The sequence below is a fragment of the Gorilla gorilla genome, chromosome 3 (genome assembly GCF_029281585.2).
Source record: "Gorilla gorilla gorilla isolate KB3781 chromosome 3, NHGRI_mGorGor1-v2.1_pri, whole genome shotgun sequence".
Taxonomy (NCBI): Eukaryota; Metazoa; Chordata; class Mammalia; order Primates; family Hominidae; genus Gorilla; species Gorilla gorilla.
The window spans coordinates 171486209-171505343 of record NC_073227.2 but is presented as its reverse complement, the minus strand read 5'-3'; the positions used below and the strand labels follow the sequence as shown (position 1 = coordinate 171505343).

General features: G+C 35.2%; 1 protein-coding gene across 4 annotated transcripts in view; it reads left to right on the top strand.

Moving 5' to 3' along the window:
- The window catches only part of LRBA (LPS responsive beige-like anchor protein), a 766360-nt gene that overhangs the window by 542487 nt on the left and 204738 nt on the right, over positions 1–19135 (top strand). For all 4 annotated transcript variants that reach the window (XM_031010185.3, XM_055385519.2, XM_055385518.2 and 1 more), the window contains exons 43-44: positions 9576–9691; positions 13547–13659. In XM_031010185.3, coding sequence (XP_030866045.3) covers positions 9576–9691; positions 13547–13659 — 229 coding nt within the window. The remainder of the gene's footprint in view (positions 1–9575; positions 9692–13546; positions 13660–19135) is intronic.

The following is a 19135-nucleotide window of genomic DNA, read 5'->3' as shown; positions in this document are numbered from 1 at the left end:
TGCAGGACTGTTCACACTAGCAAAGATATGGAATCAGTGGTGTTCAGCAACAGATAAATGGATAAGGAAAAGGTGCCATATATACACAATGGAATACTATTCAGCCATAAAAAAACATGGAATCTTGTCATTGGTGGCAGCGTGGATGGAACTGCAGGACATTGTATTAAGTGAAATAAGCCAGGCACAGAAAGTTAAACACTGCATGTTCTCACTCAATGTGGAAGCTACCAAAAGGTTAATCTCCATATGAGTAAAAAGCAGAACAGTGGATACTAGAGGATCAAAAGGGTAGTGGGGAGGGAGAGATAGGGAGAGATTTGTTAAAATATACAAAATAAGAGCTGGACTGAGGAATAAATTCTAAAGTTCTATATAACACTGTAGGATGACTAGAGTTAGCAGTAATACAGTTTCAAATAGCTAGGAGGAGGATTTTGACTGTTGCTAACACAAGTAAATGATAAATGTTTTAGATAATGGGTGTCCTAATTACCTGATCTGATCACTATGTCTTATGTATATCACATCACTGTGTACACCATAAATATGTACAATTATTACATCTATGTAAAACTGTTTCAATAAATATAAAAAATTAATTATATTCCAATCACAATTATTGAAAGATAAGCTTTCTAAGCATATTTAAAAATACCTAAGCCAAAAGTGCTTATTACATCTGTACATGTGATGCTTTTTTAAAAAAGTGTTTATTACAATCATTTTAGTATGTGCTATAGCATTATTTAATATACACATGATAAATCTGAAACTTTTAATCGTTTTGATAAAAATGATTGGATTTTGCTCTATTACATCATACAATTTTTTATTTAATATAAATATTAAATCTATAGATTAAAGATTTTGTAACTATATTTAATTAAAACCTGTATGTGTAGCCTTTGGTAAATCAGAATTCACATATTAGTTTTGTATTTGAATGTATGGACTTAATAACAAGTATTTATATAGTTGAAAGTAACCTAATAAGTCTCTGAGAGAAATGTTAAAATGGCAAAATATCTTTCATGGTATAGGGTATTGGGAGAGTGTAGGTGTATGCATCTTTCTCCTGTGTGCTGGGACTACATTGAAGTAGCATAATTACTAATTATTTCCTTTCATAGTAGGTATTGATTCATCATCAATACAATTTAGTTAACTAATTTAAGAACTGGAAAGAGCGAACACTGGGATTTTTCTATTGATTGAAACATATTCGTAGTGGAAACGTACAGTTTACTTTTAGCATACCTAATTTGGTATTGAATTGAGCTACTTTTGATCAGTGTTTATTTTTAAATTTTAAGTATCCTATTACAAATGCAATTGCGATAGAATGCACAAACATCAGCTAGGATGTTAGTAGTAGCTACAGCCAGCCTGTGGCTGGATGGCTGTCAAAGGAATCTCTCATGTGCTCCTTAGCAGTAGGCCTCAGTTCCTTACCGAGTCAGTTTTTCCATCTGCTACTGGAGTGTTACATGACATGGGAGCTGGCTTCCTGCAGAGCAAGTGATCCAAGAGAGAATGAAGCAGAAGCCCCAGTTTTTTTAAATTACTTACTCTTGATAGTTATACACTATCATTTCTGCTACATTATATTCATTTACAAGTGGGTCACTAAATACAGCCCAAAGTCCAGGGGAGGGGAATTAAGCTCCACCTCTTGAGGATGTATTTCAAAACTACCACAGGTCACAACTTTTATGTAAATGGGGCAAATAAAGTGGTCCTTCTGGATTATAAGCCATGTTGCCTTACAATACCGGTAATGCTTTTGATTAGATAATTTTTATAATTTAATGAGGATTTCAGAGTTCAGGAAGAAGCAGCCCAGAGGAGCATAGTAGATTTCCTTATATTAGTTAAGAAGTCTTTTTCTACAAATTATCTCTTTATTTTAGAAAAGTTTTGTTTATCACACGTAGTATATGTTTTCATACCTGGGAATGTTTTGTAATGTTCTCCCACAGTTAAAGCTAGATGTCCTTTTTTTTTTTTTTTTTTAAAGGCAGGGTCTTGCTATGTCAGCCAGGCTGGAGTGCTGGAGTGCAGTGGTACAATCACGGCAGCTCAATCTGCTGGGCTCAAGCGATTCACTCACCTCAGCTTCCCAGTAGCTGGGACTGTAGGCACATGATACCACGCCTGGCTAATTTTTTTTTTTTTTTTTTTTTAAGAGATGCCGTCTTGCTCCATTGTCCAGGCTGATCTCAAAGTCCTGGGCTAAAGTGATCCTGTCACCTCAACCTCCTAAAGTGCTGGGATTATAGGCATGAGCCACCGTGCCCAGCCTATAAGTCTTAATTTATTAATCAGTTTCTTAAATAGATTTTCACTTACAATGTGTCAAGCACTCAGCCGTGTACAAGATAGAAACCATTTTACCCATACATTTTTAAAACAAATATGTAAACTAAATAGCTGTGATAAGTGACAGGAAGGATATAATTAGAGTGTTGTAGTAGTGATTAGTAGAGTAGAGATGGGTTGCTTTGGATAAGATAACCAGGAATATCTTCCTATGTGACTTTTAAGTTTTGATTTGAAGAAATATAACCAGCTATTCTTTGAACGAAGGCACAGTATATGCAAAGGCCCTGAAACAGGGCAGGGAGCTTCTAGTGTTCTAAGAAATGTTGGAAAGCAAGTATCACTGGAACTTAGTGATATTAGGAAGAGGGTGTTATTTATATAAGACCGGAGCCTATTGAAGACATCTGGATGATATGTGTTGTTGATAATGTAGCTGAAGAGAGACATTCTTGTTTAGAGATTTTTAAGAAATATAATTTATAAGACTCAGAGATTTGGGGGGTGATGACAAAGGGAGATATTCAATATGTTTAGTCAATACTCAAGTCTCAGCTTGAGCTGCTCAGTGGCATTTACTGGGATTAGGAATAATGGACAAACAGTATTTGTATAAACATCCTTCCATCCCCATGGCTGGGGTTGTGTGGAGGAGGTGGATGGACAGAAAATGAGTTTAATTTTAGGTCCTTGAAATTAGAACCCCTGAGAGACATCCAGATTGAAATGTTGAATAGGAAGCTAGATATAAGGAGGTATGTTGAGAGCTCAAAAGAAAGGCCTAGTAATTGAGAATCACTACCAAGTAGATGAAATTTGAAGCCATGAGAGGGAATGAGTTCATCTGGGGAGAGATTGTAGAATGCCAAGAGGAACTAGGGCTACATCCGGAAAACTTCAACATGTAAAGGTTAGGTAAGGGAAACAGGACATCCCTGCCCTCCCAAAAACAACAACACTAAGAGCAAAAACAGGAGTGGCTCAAAAGACAGGAAATCAAGGAAAATATGATGCCAAGTGTATTAGTCTGTTCTGTTACCTCTATAAAGAAATACCTGAAACGGGGTAATTTATAAAGAAAGAGGGTTTCATTGGCTCACGTTTCCTCAGGCTATAAGGAAGCATGGCTGGAGAGGCTTCAGGAAACTTACAATCATGGTAGAAGGTGAAGGGGAAGCAGACATATCTTATATGGCAGGAGCATGAGGAAGAAGCGGGGAGGGGGGTGTCACACACTCTTCAACAACCATATCTTGTGAAAACTCACTCACTGTCATGAGAACAGCGAGGGGGAAATTTACCCCATGATATAATCACCTCCCACCAGGACCCACCTCCAACACTGGGGGTTACAATTTGATATGGTTTTTATCTGTGTCCCCACCCAAATCTCATCTCAAATTATAATCCCCACATGTCAACAGAGGACCTGATTGGATCATGGAGGCAGTTTCCCCCATGCTGTTCTCATGATAGTGAGTGAGTTCTCACGAGATCTGATGGTTTAATTTTTTCTTGGTTCTTCCACCCCCACTGCTGCCTTGTGAAGAAGGTGCTTCCTTCTTTGCCTTCCACCATGATTGTAGTTTCCTGAGGCCTCTCCAGCCATGTGGAACTATAAGTCAATTGAACTTCTTTTCTTAGTAAATTACCCAGTCTTAGGCAGTTCTTTATAGCAGTGTGAGAGTGGACTAATACACAATTTGACATGATATTTGGGTGGGGACACAAATCCAAACCATATCACCAAGGGATGGTAGTTTTTAAACATGAAAATATCTGATGAGAAATCAGTAAGACATAGACTGAAAACTGTCCATCACATTTAGCAACAGCAGCTTTTGACCTCCAGAGGATTGAATGTTGTGAATTTGCCCACATAATATCAAGAAGCTTTACTTGGCAAGCAGGACCCTGAATTTTGTTGGCGTTTATGGCTACTCCTTTTGGTTTAGTTGTGAGAACACTACAAGTCAGGGCCGTTAAGACCAAGTGTTCTGACTTGTCAGCCAGTAGGACGTGAGAGGGTAGGGACTATTGTGCTAAATCCTGACTCACCACTGATGGCAATCAGCAAGAGAATTAGTCCTGTTACCAGTTTTCTACCTGCAGTGGTTCTTGATCTGGAATATTCTTTCTGACACCCAGGAGCTCTTACAGTACAAGCATATACACACAGATACCAGTTTTAAGCCGTAACAAAAATATATTGAGTCAGCCCAAAGATGCCACCAACAATAGTTTTCATTTTAGTTTTTCTGTTTCACTGCAAGTTTTGCCTAACCCTATCACTTGTTTTCAGGCATTTCCTTTTTTCTATAGGAGCGCTAACCAAGGAGTTTAATACATGCATATCAGGGGTTATAACAGCTACCAGGAGATATGTTATTTTGCAGTTAGAAGCTTAGAGAAGTACAGAGAAGGGAGTGAGCTTAGGCTGTGTGGCTAGAGTGGTGGTGGTGTAAGGGGCTTCATTTTTTTTGATTCCATGCTCCTTGGTCTGCACCACTTCCTCCTCTGTATACCTCCCAGAACCTAGAGAGTGCCTGGGTTTGGGGGCATCTTTCTTTTTGTCCTCACACATTCTGCCATGTCTCGGCCATGTAACTATTAGTGCTTTGGTTACTTCTGTGGCCAGCAACTCTTCCTCCCATGGGACTGAGAAGCATACTAATTTGGATGCTTATATCCAACAGAGTTATAACATATCAAAATTTATGAGATGCAGCTAAAGTAGTATTAAGTGAAAATTTACAGCTTTAAACACCCATATCTGAAATAAATTCCTCAAATCAATAACCTATGCTTCTACTGTTAGACAGTAGAGGAGAGCAAACTAAATGCAAAGCAAGTAGAAAAAAATGAGTAATGAAGATTATAACAAAAATCAATGAAACATAAAGCAAAAACACTGAAGACGATCAATGAAACAAAAGTTGATTCTTTGCAAAGATCAGTAAAATTGACAGACTTTAACCTAACCATGAAAGATGACACAAATTACTTAAATTAGAAGTGAAAGTAGAGACATGACTATTGAGCATATAGAATCTTTTTTCCTGTTCATTTTTCTTTTTTTGTAGAGACAGGATCTTGCTCTGTTGCCCTGGCTGGAGTGCACTTGGCACAGTTATAGCTCACTGCAGCCTCAAACTCCTGGGCTCAAGCCACCCTCCCATCTCAGCCTCCTGAGTAGCTGAGACTACAGGCACATGCCACCATGTCTGGCTAATATTTTGATTTTTTTTTTTTTTTTTTTTTTTGTAGAGATAGGGTCTTCCTATGTTGCTCAGGCTGGCCTCGAACTTGGGCTCAAGTGATCCTCCCACCTCAGCCTTCTAAAGTGCTGGGATTACAGGTGTGAACCACCAACCCCAGCCTAAGCCTACAGAAATTAAGAGGAGTAGAAAGGAATATCATGAACAGCTTCATACCAACAAATTAGATACTTAAATGATACGGACAAATTCTTAGAAAAACAGAATTGCCGAAACTGGCTCAAAAAAAAATTGGAAATCTGAATAGACCTATAACACATAAATAAAATGAATTATTAATTTAAAAATCTTTCCATAAAGAAAAACCCAGACCCAGTTGTCTTTACTGGCTAATGCAATAAAATATTTAAACTAGAAATGATATAAATCTTTCACATACTCATCCAGAAGATAGGAGGGAGGAAACACTTGCAACTCATTCTATAAGGTCAGTCACCTCAATACCACTGCCAGACAAAGACATTACAGGAAAACTAACAAGAAAAATGCTATAGGCCAATTTCCGTCCTGAACACAGACACAATTTTTTAAAACAAAATTTAGGAAACAAATTCAGCCGTATATAAAAAGGATTTATAAAATGTTCATGTGGGTTTTATCACTGGAATGCCAGTTAATTTAAATATGAAAATCAATTTATGTCATGCACTAGTATTTATAAAGGAGAAAAAGCTTACTATCATTTCAGAAAAAAGCATTTGACAAAATTCAACACACATTCATGATTAAAAACTCTCAACTAACTTTCAACTAAAGAAATTTCCGCAAAGTGACAAAAATCATCTACCAAAAAACTCCCAATACGTACATCATACTTAATGTTGACAGACTGAATACTTTCCCCCTAAGTTTAGGAGGGTAAAAATATCCTCCCATTTTTACCACTTCTATTCAGCGTTACACTGGAGATGTTAGCTTGTGCAATAAGGAAGAAAGAGAGGAAGGAAGGGAGAAATTAAAGATATCTGCACTGGGAATGAAGAAAGTAGCCCTCTTTACAGATCACAGAAGTGTAAGATTTGTACAATGAAAAGTATAAAACATTTTTAAGAGAAATTAAAAATAGACCTTAATAAACGGAGACATTCCATGTTCATGGATCAGAAGATACAATATAATTAATAGGGTAGTTTTCCCTAGATCTGTAAATTCTGTATAATCCCTATCAAATTCCTGATAGACGTTTTTGGAGAAATTGGGAAGTTGAAATGCAATGGACCTAGAATAGCCGAAACAATTTTGAAATATAAGAACAAAATTGGAAGATGTACCTTGATTTCAAAACTTATTGTAGAGCCACAGTTATCAAGATACTGAGGGAATTCACCCTTCCTCATTTTCATTGTACTCAGTCTTCAATTGTGGTAATTGTACAAAGATCGGCATATAAATTAAAGGAAGAGAATTGACAATACAGAAATAAATCCTTGTGTTTGCGGTCAATTGTTTTGCGGCAAAGGTGCCAACACAATTCAGTGAGGAAAAGATAGGCTTTAAACAATTGGTGGACAAAATTGGATGTTTACATACAAGAAAATTTTGATGCTTACCACATACCAGTCAAAAAAATTAACTCAAAATATATTATAGGCCTATATGTGAGAAGTAAAACTATAAAATGTCGGAAAGAAAACATAGGAGAAAAACTTTCTGATGTTGGGAAAGGCAAACAGTTCTCAGATGTGACACTAAAAGCATAATCCACAGAAGAAAAAATTGAGAAATTGGACTCAACCAACATGTAAAACTTTTGTGTTTCAAAATTGACCACTAAGTAAATGAACAGATAAGCCACAGACTGATACAACATTTGTATATCATGTGTCTGATAAAGCACTTTTTATTAGTCTGCATTCTCCAGAGAAACAAAACCAGTAGGATATGTATGGGTATGTAAGAGGAGATTTATTATGGGAATTGGCTCATATGACCATGGAGGCTGAGAAATCCCACAATACACCATCTACAGCTGGAGACCCAGGAAAGCCAGTGGTGTAATTCAATCCTAATTTGAAGGCCAGGGGAGCCCATGACTGAGCCCAAGGCTTGAAGGCCTAAGGAGAGAGGGATGGGGTAAGAAGTGAAGGACAGAGAACCAAGAGCTCCTGCTATCCAAGAGGAGAATATAGATTCCCAGCTTGAGCAGAAGAGGGAATTCACCCTTTCTCCTTCTCATTGTATTCAGTCCTCAATCGACTGGATGATGCTCACCACACTGGAGAGAGCAGTCTGCATTACTAAGCCCACTGGTTCAAGTACTAATCTCTCTGGAAATGCCATCAGAGATATACCCAGAAATCATGTTTTACCAGCTCTCTAAGGTCACTTAATCCAGTCAAGCTGACACATAAAATTAACTATCACAGAGTTGTATTCAGAATGTATATAGAATTCTAACAGCTTAGTGATAAAATGCAAACAGCTCAATAAATGAGTAAAAGATTTGATTAGTCATTTCACCAAAGAAGATATACAAATGACCAATCAGCACATGAAAAGATGCTCAACAACATACATTAAAACTGTTATTTTACACTAACTAGAATGGTAATAATCAAAATACACACAAGAGCAAGTATTGGCAAGGATGTGGAGATGAATGTATACATTATTGATTGGAACATATAGTGGTATAGCCACCTTGGAAAACAATTTGGCGGTTTCTCAAAAAATTAAAGATAAGCTCAACATACAACCTAGCAATTCCACTCTTAGGAATCTACCCAAAAGAAATCAAAACATACTTTCATATAAAGATATATACATGAATGTTTATGGTAGCATTATTTATAATAGCAAAAACTGTTAAATGTCCATCAACTAGATAAACAAAATGTGCTGTATTCTATATACAGTTTGGTACTAGTCAGCAATAAAAAGGAATGAACTGTGGATACATGCTACCATATTGATAAACCTCAAAGACATTATGTTTAGTGAAAGAAACCTGACACAAAAGACTACATACTAATGTATGATTCCATTGATCTGAAATGTCTAGAAAAGGTGGGTTTACTAGAGACACAGAGTAGATTGCTAGTTGCCTGTAGGTGGGGATAGGAATGAAGATTATCTGTAAATAGGTACAAGGCAAATTTTTGTGGTGATGAAAATGTTCTACACTTGATTTTAGCCAAAAGGCCGAGAAGAGATGAAGAAAATCTTCTAAAGTGAATTGTGATAATTGCACAACTTTTGAAATATTTTTTTAAAAATTACTGAATTGTACAAATTGAATAAATTTTATGGCATGAAAATTATACTTCAGTGAACCTTTTACAAAATAATTACCTTGTTTTTTGTGGTAGAAAGAACTGTGACAGCATATTTCTCTGAGATTCTAGGCTTTGAATGTAATAACTAATTCTGCCATCTGTTTCTCACTACTCTTTGTATTGATCAGTTCTATTCACTGATGTTTACATTTCATTAGGAGGCCACAGGAAAATTTGTCTTCTATTAAGCTATATTAAAAAAATTTCTCTTTACCCCATGAACAGACGCCTAAATAGTTTAGAGTCTCCCTTCTCTTTGATACAAAGTGTATGCAAATATGTTTAAATTTATAATGTAAAAATGTGTTCATTTAAGATAACTGTTACAATTAATAAAGACATGTGAATAGAATTTTATATGCACTTCCCAGCGACTATAATTTCTTCTTTTTATATCAGTAAAGCAGTGAATTATTAATTATACTGTTATTAATCAACTTTTATTGAACCTGTATATTATAATGGCTCTGTAATGACAGCTTACCTGAATGAATAGAACATGTATAATACCTCTGTGGCTAGTCTAAATCATTTGTTTAACAATGAATTGTAGATTGAAACCTCTCTAGTATTCATTAGTCTAACATGAATAGAACTTTTCAGAATTATAGATATTATTATGAATGAATAAGCACAGATAATTCATGATTTATTATTGTGATATAATTAATCATATCACATTGAATTCTTTTTCTTGCAGACGTATTTCATTAGCTAGTCCACGTCAGCTTTTTAAGGCTTCTAATATGACCCAGCGATGGCAACACAGAGAGATATCTAATTTTGAGTACTTGATGTTTCTCAACACGATAGCAGGTAACCTAATTCCATGTATTGATTTATTTTAGACAATAAATTATTAATTTCAATTGTTAGATTATTTTAAGTAGTGGTATAACTAGCTTGTTTTATTGCCGTTATTGCTACTAGAATACTACAAAGGATATACAAAGAGAATAAGGTATGTTGCTTACTCTCATAGAAGTCATTTTAAGTACAAATGTGAATGTTTACATGATTCTAGAGCAAGGGGATATAGATTCAGTAAAAAACTCAAAGTACTGTGGTGATTAAAAGGACAGGGAGAGAGGGAAATTATATTCACCCAGTTGGTGGAAGTAAGGAGAAAATAAGGTTTCAATGGTTGTATAAGGATGGATACTATTTGACTAGCAGAGGAGGTGGTTGGAATGTTAGATGTCATTCCATGTAAGACTGAAAGCATAAGCAAACATACAAAGATGGGAAAATATAAAGTATACCTAGAGAGCAAGAATGGTATAGTTTGTATATCTATGTATATACTGTATATTTTTGTGTGCATGAAGTATATATTCGTAAAGATATAATGGGAAAAAATAAGAATGTTAGAAATGTGAAGAACGATTTTCTTGTCAGTTTGAAGAGTTAGCAGTCAGTTCATTGGGAAACTTTTGAAAGTTTTTGAGCACCTAAGTGATATTAGAGCTGCATCAAAAATTAACTTGGAGGCTGTGTATGTAAGATAAATTTGGGTGGCTAGAGACTAGGCAGAAAGTAAAGTTAGGAAGTAATTTAGTGTGTGTGTGGTGTGTGTGTGTGTGTGTGTGTGTGTGTGTGTGTGTGTAGTAATGAGGGCTTCCATTAGGTATCAGTGGGAATTAAAAAAGAAGGAACAAATTCTATAAGAATTCACAAGGCACCAACCATTTGATATGCAGCTGACTGAATGTAGGTGGTAAATGAGAAGAAAGTATCTGAAAAGACTTCCAGGCTTCTGGCCTGCGTTAGTGGGAAAATGGTGGTGCAATTAATGGAAAAAGAAGTCAGAAAATTTGATCTAGGGAAAGATGATGATTTTACTGTGCTGGAAGACTTTCAAGTTAAGGTATCAGAAAGAGTTTTTGGAAGTATAGGGCAAGGAGGATATTTGGAACTTAGAACTAGGACATTGGATTTCATCTGCATAGAGAGGAAATCACCAAGAGATGTGAGATCAGCAAGGAAGATAATACAGAAAGCAGTGAGATAAGACAGGGAAATTCTCTTGCATATGAGAAGAAAGAAGGAAAGTTAGTAAAGGACAAAAAGGAATGAGTGATCCTAGAATGTGCAGATATAGTAGGAGAACTGAGGTCAGTCAGATGTCTTGAGAGGCAAGGTGAAAGAGGGAGGAAGGCATTTTCACCTGTGTCAAATGTTACAGAGTGGAGAGGGAGACTTCAGAATGAATGGTTTGAAATGAAATAGTAACTGTAGATGTAATTACAGGTCTTTTTTATTTTTTTGAGATGGAGTTGCTCTCCTCTTCCCCAGGCTGGAGTGCAATGGCACGGTCTCGGCTCACTGCAACCTCCGCCTCCCAGGTTCAAGCAATTCTCCTGCCTCAGCCTCCCAAGTAGCTGGGATTTTAGGCTCCTGCCACCACACCTGGCTAATTTTTGTATTTTTAGTAGAGGCGGGGTTTCACCATGTTGGCCAGGCTGGTCTTGAACTCCTGACCTCAGGTTATCTGCCCGCCTCCACCTCCCAAAGTGCTAGGATTACAGGCATGAGCCACCATGCCCTGCCAATTATGGTTATTTTAAATGTGTTATTAAAGAGAAGATGGGTTGGGGCAGAGAGGAGAAATGATGTAAGAGGAGGAGAGAAGAAAAGTATCAATTCAAGTTATGAGGGAGACAGGTTTGAGAGCTCAGGTGAAGCAATTACTCTTAGCAAAGAAAAGACCCTGTTAGAGAAATGGGAAAGAGTGAGGGGATGTTGCAAAGAATTGGAAGTTGAGGGGCTCACATTGAAAGTTCTAAATTTTATTAGAAGTTTATCTCACAGTCAGCTGAGGAAAAGGGATGAAGAAAATGTCAATGGTTATGTTGAATTTAGTAGAAATTATAGAACTAGTGACTAAAAGAATTTTTAAGTAGTGAGAGGAAACTTATATAACAAGTTTAATGGACATATTTTGCATGTAGTAAATCAATTAACCCATGTTGAATGCACAGTTATGATTATGGAGCAACATTTATGAAATCATGTGTTCTCAAATAGCTTTTATTGTGCCTGCAGTGTCTTTTAAGTATATTCCCTGTATATGTTTTATAAATATAGAGTCTATCATTTGCTTTAGATTTTTTAAATGTGCATTAGAGGGTGGAGTTAAGTCTCACTTAAGATTTCTTTTACATTATTATTTGTGCCGCATATAGATTCTCATGATATCATGATGCATTTCCCAAATGGCCATCAGTTGATATTCAATAACTGTGTATTGAGTTTAACTTAATTAAGTCTAATCACTGAGCAGGTACATACTCTTCATTTTTTAGATACAATAAAAAATTATTTCTGATTATTTAAGTAGATGGCACAAGACGATTTTACTGTTTACCAACATTTAAATCAGAAGGATAAGGAAGTGGGGGAGCATAAAATTTTTTTTTCTGCTGCTATGTTTGGTTTTTTTAATGGAGAAATTAAAATTATTGATAGAAATATGTAGTGACATTAATGATCTATGAATTAAAAATGTCATTGTTATGATGTTTTATAAGACTGTTCCAGGTCAGCCAAAAATGAACTCTGTTACCCTAATAGGCCTCAAGCCTAAGATGAATAGAGTAAAATAAAAAGTTAAAAACATCAGACCATAAAAAAGGCTTAGATACCAAGAGTATGTGCAGAGAACTACTTTAATATTCAGCTATGTATTGATATGACATCAGTATATATTTGAGAAAGAAAAAGGAATGGAAATGATAGAATATATAATAAGAAAGGAATTCAAACAATATTAATATACTTGTCTCTCTTATATGTTCACTGTAAAAGTCTGTTCATGTTAAATCTAACTAAAAATATGTATAGACTAGTAAATAGGAACTGGGATTCAAACACCAGCATTTTGATTCCAGAAACAATGATCTCACCCACTATGCTACCTCCCTAAAAAGGTAATATCCAAAAAACTGCTGTACATATGTAGAAGGACTACCTCCTCTTTTGCTGTAATTTGTATTTTTAATAAATCTAAATATGTCATTGAAAATGTCATTAGAAAGAGGTATAGAAGATCATGTGGCCACATTTGGGCATGTAAGGAAGTAACATTGATAATACTGCTCATTATTTTCAGAGGATTATAGGATTTGAAAACTACCACAGAAATTTCAGAATTATTTAGTGCAATGCCCTCATTTTATAGATGACTGGTGAATGTCCACCAGGGTTAAGTCATTTAAACTTGATTGCTTAGTTGGTTGATTATTAATGGCAGAGAAAGGATTCTTGTTTTGAAAAACTGTGAGAATTACAAATAGCTTTTTAAAGTCTTAAAAAAAAGAGTATTTTATTTGGGGCAGGCTTTCAAGTGATAAAAAAAATTGTCAAATGTAGTTTAAAAGAACACAAACTTAGGACCAGAAAATCTGGATTTCAGTATGGTTTGACCATTACTAGTTGTGTGATTTGGGGCAAGTTACCTAACCTTTTGTGATTCAATTTTTTCATCTGTGAAATGGAGATGATACAATTTCATAGGATTGTTGTGAGGATTAAATGAGAGAAAGTATGGATACTGAGAATGATGTCTGGCAATCAAAAATTGTTTAATCTTATTTTTAGTAAATTATATTACTGAATCTGTTTATTTCACTTTTAAAATTATAAATTACGAGTAACTTTTTTCCCTATCAGGACGGAGTTATAATGACTTAAATCAGTATCCAGTGTTTCCTTGGGTCATCACTAATTATGAATCAGAAGAACTGGATCTTACCTTGCCCACCAACTTCAGAGATTTGTCCAAGGTAATTTCTCAGTAATGATCTGAAATATAATTGTCTTGCATATAAAAATAAATTGGATTGTCTTTCGTTATTTTACTTAACTTAAAAAATTTTTTCAAATATAGTCGTACCTTTAATATAATTATCTCTTAAACAGATTTTCAAATGGAAAAATTTAATGTGCATGATAAACACTACTTCTCTTTTGTGATGTTAGCACTGATATTCAGTGCATGGATTCATTAATTTAGTAAGCATTGCCAAATTGTGGTATTTAAAATATCACTTTTATTTCACTTATTTATGGGACTCATTCTATAGACACTTCCTCTCTTCTACTACTGGGGTATCCAGTGGTACATTGCAGAGAAAAGACAGGATAGAAGTTTAATTCTTTCTCTTTTCTGTTAATTTACATAACAGTTTTCAAAATATTGAGTTGATTCCTAGCATTCTCCAATGGTATCCAACTGACTATTAAAAAAGTATCTTTATGAACTCATAGATTTCAATGTATTTGATGTTTCAATCCATTGCAGTTATTTACTGATGTTCAGTTGTTCTTTCTTTGACCGGGGGAGCTTCTTGAAGTTATTACTGGGACATTTTGACACTGTTTGTAGTCTTTGATAACTTTCATGCTCTCTGGTATGACAAGGCACTCTAGTCTTAACCCTTACATTTTCTGGCCGAGATACAGAATCATCTGTTTCTTTGAGGAGCCCGGGTGGGACCTCTTCTAGTGGGAATTAATATCTGGAGACCACAGTTTTGTCTATTCTGCTTATTGCTACTGAATTTGTCATTATTTCTATCCCTTTTTTAGAGGGTGCTAGGAAAAAAATTAGGATGAAATACATTATGAGGTCAAACTGATTCCTCCAATTTATATTCAGAATTGTATTTCCTTTAATGTCTGAGTACAAAGTCTCTACCCTCATTTTTTAGGTGAGTGGAATATCCAGTCTTTTTCCTAAAGCTTCTTTCCTTAGTAATTTCTAGGAACAGCTAACAAATGTTTATGTCTTCTACATCTTTGACCTGGAGACTCTTTGTTGCTTCTTCCCTGTCTGTACCCTGACCCAGTGTTGGTCCTTTATTCCTGTACGTCACTCTTACATTCTCAAAACACCAGATTTCTTGCTGTTAGTACTAACTTTTTTCAAGGGTATACATAGTCATTTCCCTTAACTCTTCTAAATCCATCTTAGGCCACAGGTAAGTGTTTATGTAAAGCTCCACTGAATACCCAATCATAGCAGAAATGCAAGGCTGTCAGTGATTCACAGTCTCAGTCAGAAGATCATTGCCCAGTGTCTGCAGATCCCAGCATGAGAAGTACAAGTTCACTCAACATATCCAGTGTCCTTTACTTAGAGCTCAGGGACTCTAAGAGTGTGTTCTCTTATGTACTCATTCCAGGAAGATGTTCAGGAGTAATTCCTACTCTCTATCCAAGGATCTTCACACAGTTCAGACAATCACAATAGTTACCGAGGATGTCAAAACGAAGGTTAACATTTTCCTCATGACAAACAATAGTGTTTAGGATCTAGCCATTGTCTGTTTTATTACCACGTCTTCTGTCTCTGTCCCCATCTTTGCTGTATCATCTGATCCTGTAATGCCTCATGTTCACCTCTTGTGCTTTTGCTGTTGGCTCTTTTCTTTATCTAGAAATTTGAACTCCCAGGGTACTTTCCATATACTTGTTATAATACATTTCATAATTTATTATAATTTTAACATTTTCTTCTCTGTGTTCCCTATTAAGCAAAATCATTGAATACAAAGATTTTGTTTTGTTAATTTCTGTATCTCTTGTGCCTGATATAGTGCTTAGAGCTAAGAAATTGTACCAGTTTCTATATCTACTTACTGAACTCTAAAAGGGAGTTTTAATTTTCAGAGGAAAGCCTTATTCGTGGATCACATGTCTAATAAGGGATTAATATCAAGAATTTGTAGAGACTCCTAAAACTCAACAACATTCAAAAATGGGTAAAGAACCTGATAGACATTTCTCCAAAGAGGATATACAAGTGGCCAATGAGATGAAAATGAACATCACTAATTATTAGGGAAATGTAAATCAAAATCACAATAAGACACCACTTCACAACCATTAGGAAGATTGTTAATGAAAACAAACCCAGAAAATCACAAATGTTGGCACGGATGTGGAAAATTGGAACCCTTGTGCATGCTGGTGCGAATGTATGATAGTGCAGCTTATATGTCAAACAGTATGGTAGTTTCTCAAAAAATTAAAAAGAATTGAAAGTAGGGATAAGAACAGATAATTTTACAACCATGTTCATATTTGTAGCAGCGTGACACACAACAGCTAAGAGATAGAAACAACCCAAATGTCCATCAACAGATAAATGGGTAAACAAAATATGGTATATACATACAGTGTAATATTATTCAGCCTTAAAAAGGAAGGAAGCTCTGACATATGCTACAACATGAATAACCCTTGAGGATGTTATGCTAGGTGAAATAAGCCAGTCCGAAAAGGGCAAATACTGTATGATTCCATTCATATGAGGTACTTAGAGTTGTGAAATTTATAGAGATAAAAAGTAGAATACTGGTTGCCAGGGCCTGGGGTGAGGGAGAGAATGAGGAGTTAGTGTTTCATATAATAGGTATAGAGTTTCAGGATTGCAAGTTGAAAAAAGTTCTCAAGATGGTTAGTGGTGATGATTGTTCAACAATGTGAATGTACTTAATACTACTGAACTGTACGTTTATGTTATATATATTTTGCCACCATTAATAAAAGAGAAACCAGCAAGAAAAAAAAAGTTAGCAAACTAGAAACAATTTGAAAAAGTGCTTGTGTGTTTCTGTTCTTGCTTCTCTGTGATCACTTTGAGAATATGCCCTAAACATTCCCAAGTTAACCTGCTGATGGGATGTGACTGACACATGGAGGACACTTGAGCTGTGACAGCTTAGGGCATCCTTAACAAGCTAGTCCTCAGCTGACCTGCCAGCTGACCACAAACGTATGAAGGAGTCCAACTAAGAGCAACAAAGCCAGGCCCAGATCAGCAGAATTTCCCAATTGACCCATTGACCATGAGGAATGATAAATGGTTGGTTTAAAAAAAATTGAAAAGAAAAGGAAGGCCTTACACCTCGGTATCATATTTGTTCTAAGACCCCATAGTATTATGGAATCTGTAGAGCTCTGTAGTCTAATAAATGAGGACTGTATTAGTTTGACTTGTGTAATGAGCCATGCAGTAGGTCAATAATAAAAACTGGGCAGCTCTTTAATCCTCAGGCTATTATACCCTACTCTCTCTCCATGGTTTGAATTTTGTGTTTGCAAAAGTAAAAATATTTTTGGGGGGTTGATTTTGTTAGAATATAAAATTTGCTTCACAAAATGAATGACATATATATGAATACGTGTTCTAGGGTCCTAGAAGTATTGCCTTGCCTTCTGTTTCAGGGCTGAATCCACAGTTTGGACTTCTGTTTCAGCACATAGCTTATTCAGATGTTTTTTGTGCTTTAGATGAGTTTTTAGAAATCTCTTTAAGATGTGATGAGTACTGAGATGGATTGTGGGCTGGACTCGGGCTGGACTCATGATTCAGTCTTGATGAAACAGTACCTAATGGTGACAAGTGGTAGGTTATTTTTTTTTTTTGAGGCTATGTTTTTCTCTTCCTCCATCTTTGTACCTGACCAAAAGTTCTCATAACCCTTTTACCTCGTCCTAACACCACCCTTTTTTACCAACTGCCTCCATTCTCTGCCCCTCATCTTTGTTACCTATTCTACTAAAAATGTTAAATGACCAGAAGGAAGCCTCCAGAACAATTTTATTATGTAGGCTGTATGATTTTTATTATGAATATTCATTGAAATTATATCAGAAAAATGCTATTGTAGATTAGTGGCCAGCTAAACAGAATCCTTTATTAAAATCAAATTTTATTTGTATATTACAGCTGTACCTAAGGAACTTGTGAAATACTTTTGTTGGGTGGGTAAAATATTATTTTAACTAATGCCTTTTCTTCAGGATATGAGAAATAAGGTTACCTTATACCCCAGTAGATGATCAATAGTAATTTTGCTTTTTTATTTTGCTACATTAAAAGTAAAAAAGGGGGGGCTGCAAAACAAAACAAAACTGTTGCTTTCATTAACCTCTATCCAAATATGTCCACATCCACTAAACAAAGACATAAGAAATGTCATTTGTGTAATTTTGTGACTTCAATTGTAATGGCATTCATTTTTATATTTTTAGAAATTTTGTGAAATATTTGCCCTTTTGGCTGAGGAAGGAATAGTTATAAAAAGTGCTTTCAACAAGAACTGAAGGGCACACAGTTGAATAATGAACAGTAGCGTAATTAGTAGGTCTGGGGAGAAGTGAGGAGCTCTAACATTCTACCGCCTTACAAATAATATCTCCTTTCCTGTAAACCAATGGTAGGTGAATGCTACAAAAGTCATTCAGGTTCATGAGAATGGAATTCTACTAGTACTAATTGCTTTCATTAAATATTGATGAAATAAGTGAGTTTGGAATCAACTGCATTTAGTGAAATAATCAAGCACATCAGATATTTGAAAATTGTACTTTGCACATATAAAATAGCGGTGATTGTTTACTTAGTAAAAGTATCTCATTCCTTTTAGTATTAAGGCTTGCCAAAATGTTTACAGTGTGATTCAATTTTCAAATATTTGTTTATACACACATTTTCAAGAATATGTCTCATATATAAATAAGCTCTGTCTGTACAAATAATGATTATAATAGAATTGTATTAAAATTTGTCCCATAGTATACATTTTGTAAACATTAGTGTTTGTTTAAATAAACTTGTGAAGTCTTAGAAAACATTGTATGCATAGCTTGATGTAGAATACAAACAGATCTTATCTCCGTTCTTAAGTGGATAATATTGACTGACTGGCTTTAAAATGTATTGAATTATTTATGCATATTTATATGTATTTAATTTTGCCAGAGCTGTTTTTCAGAGGACTTTTAGTACCTTTGATACAAAGCTACAATTTTATTTGGTAATCTCTTCCATGTTGCACTGGGAATTTTCTTTCTGAAGCTGAATTAATGTAATCAGCATCCTTTCTTCTGTGTTATTTTTCTGATCTTCTTTTAAGAAAAAAAAAGTCTGAATGGAGCAATGTAAAAAATGTCTTTTTAAATGTATAAGCTTTTATTCCATGTACAATATATCTCTTTATAATCATTCCAAATTAGTATTGTAAGTACATTGAGAAGATCAAATCTATTTTATTCTGAAAGACTGGTGAAAATAAAATCTTTTCTGGTATTGCAAAAGTCCTCATTTAGCATAAAATGGTTTAATTTATTCTTTCAAAGCTGAAAAAAATAGGAATCAATTTTGAGGTTGATTTCTTTTCCCTCTGCTTTCCCAGTTATTTCATCAGTAGTCTGAAATTCTGACTGATGAGAAGACAGATCTAACCATGC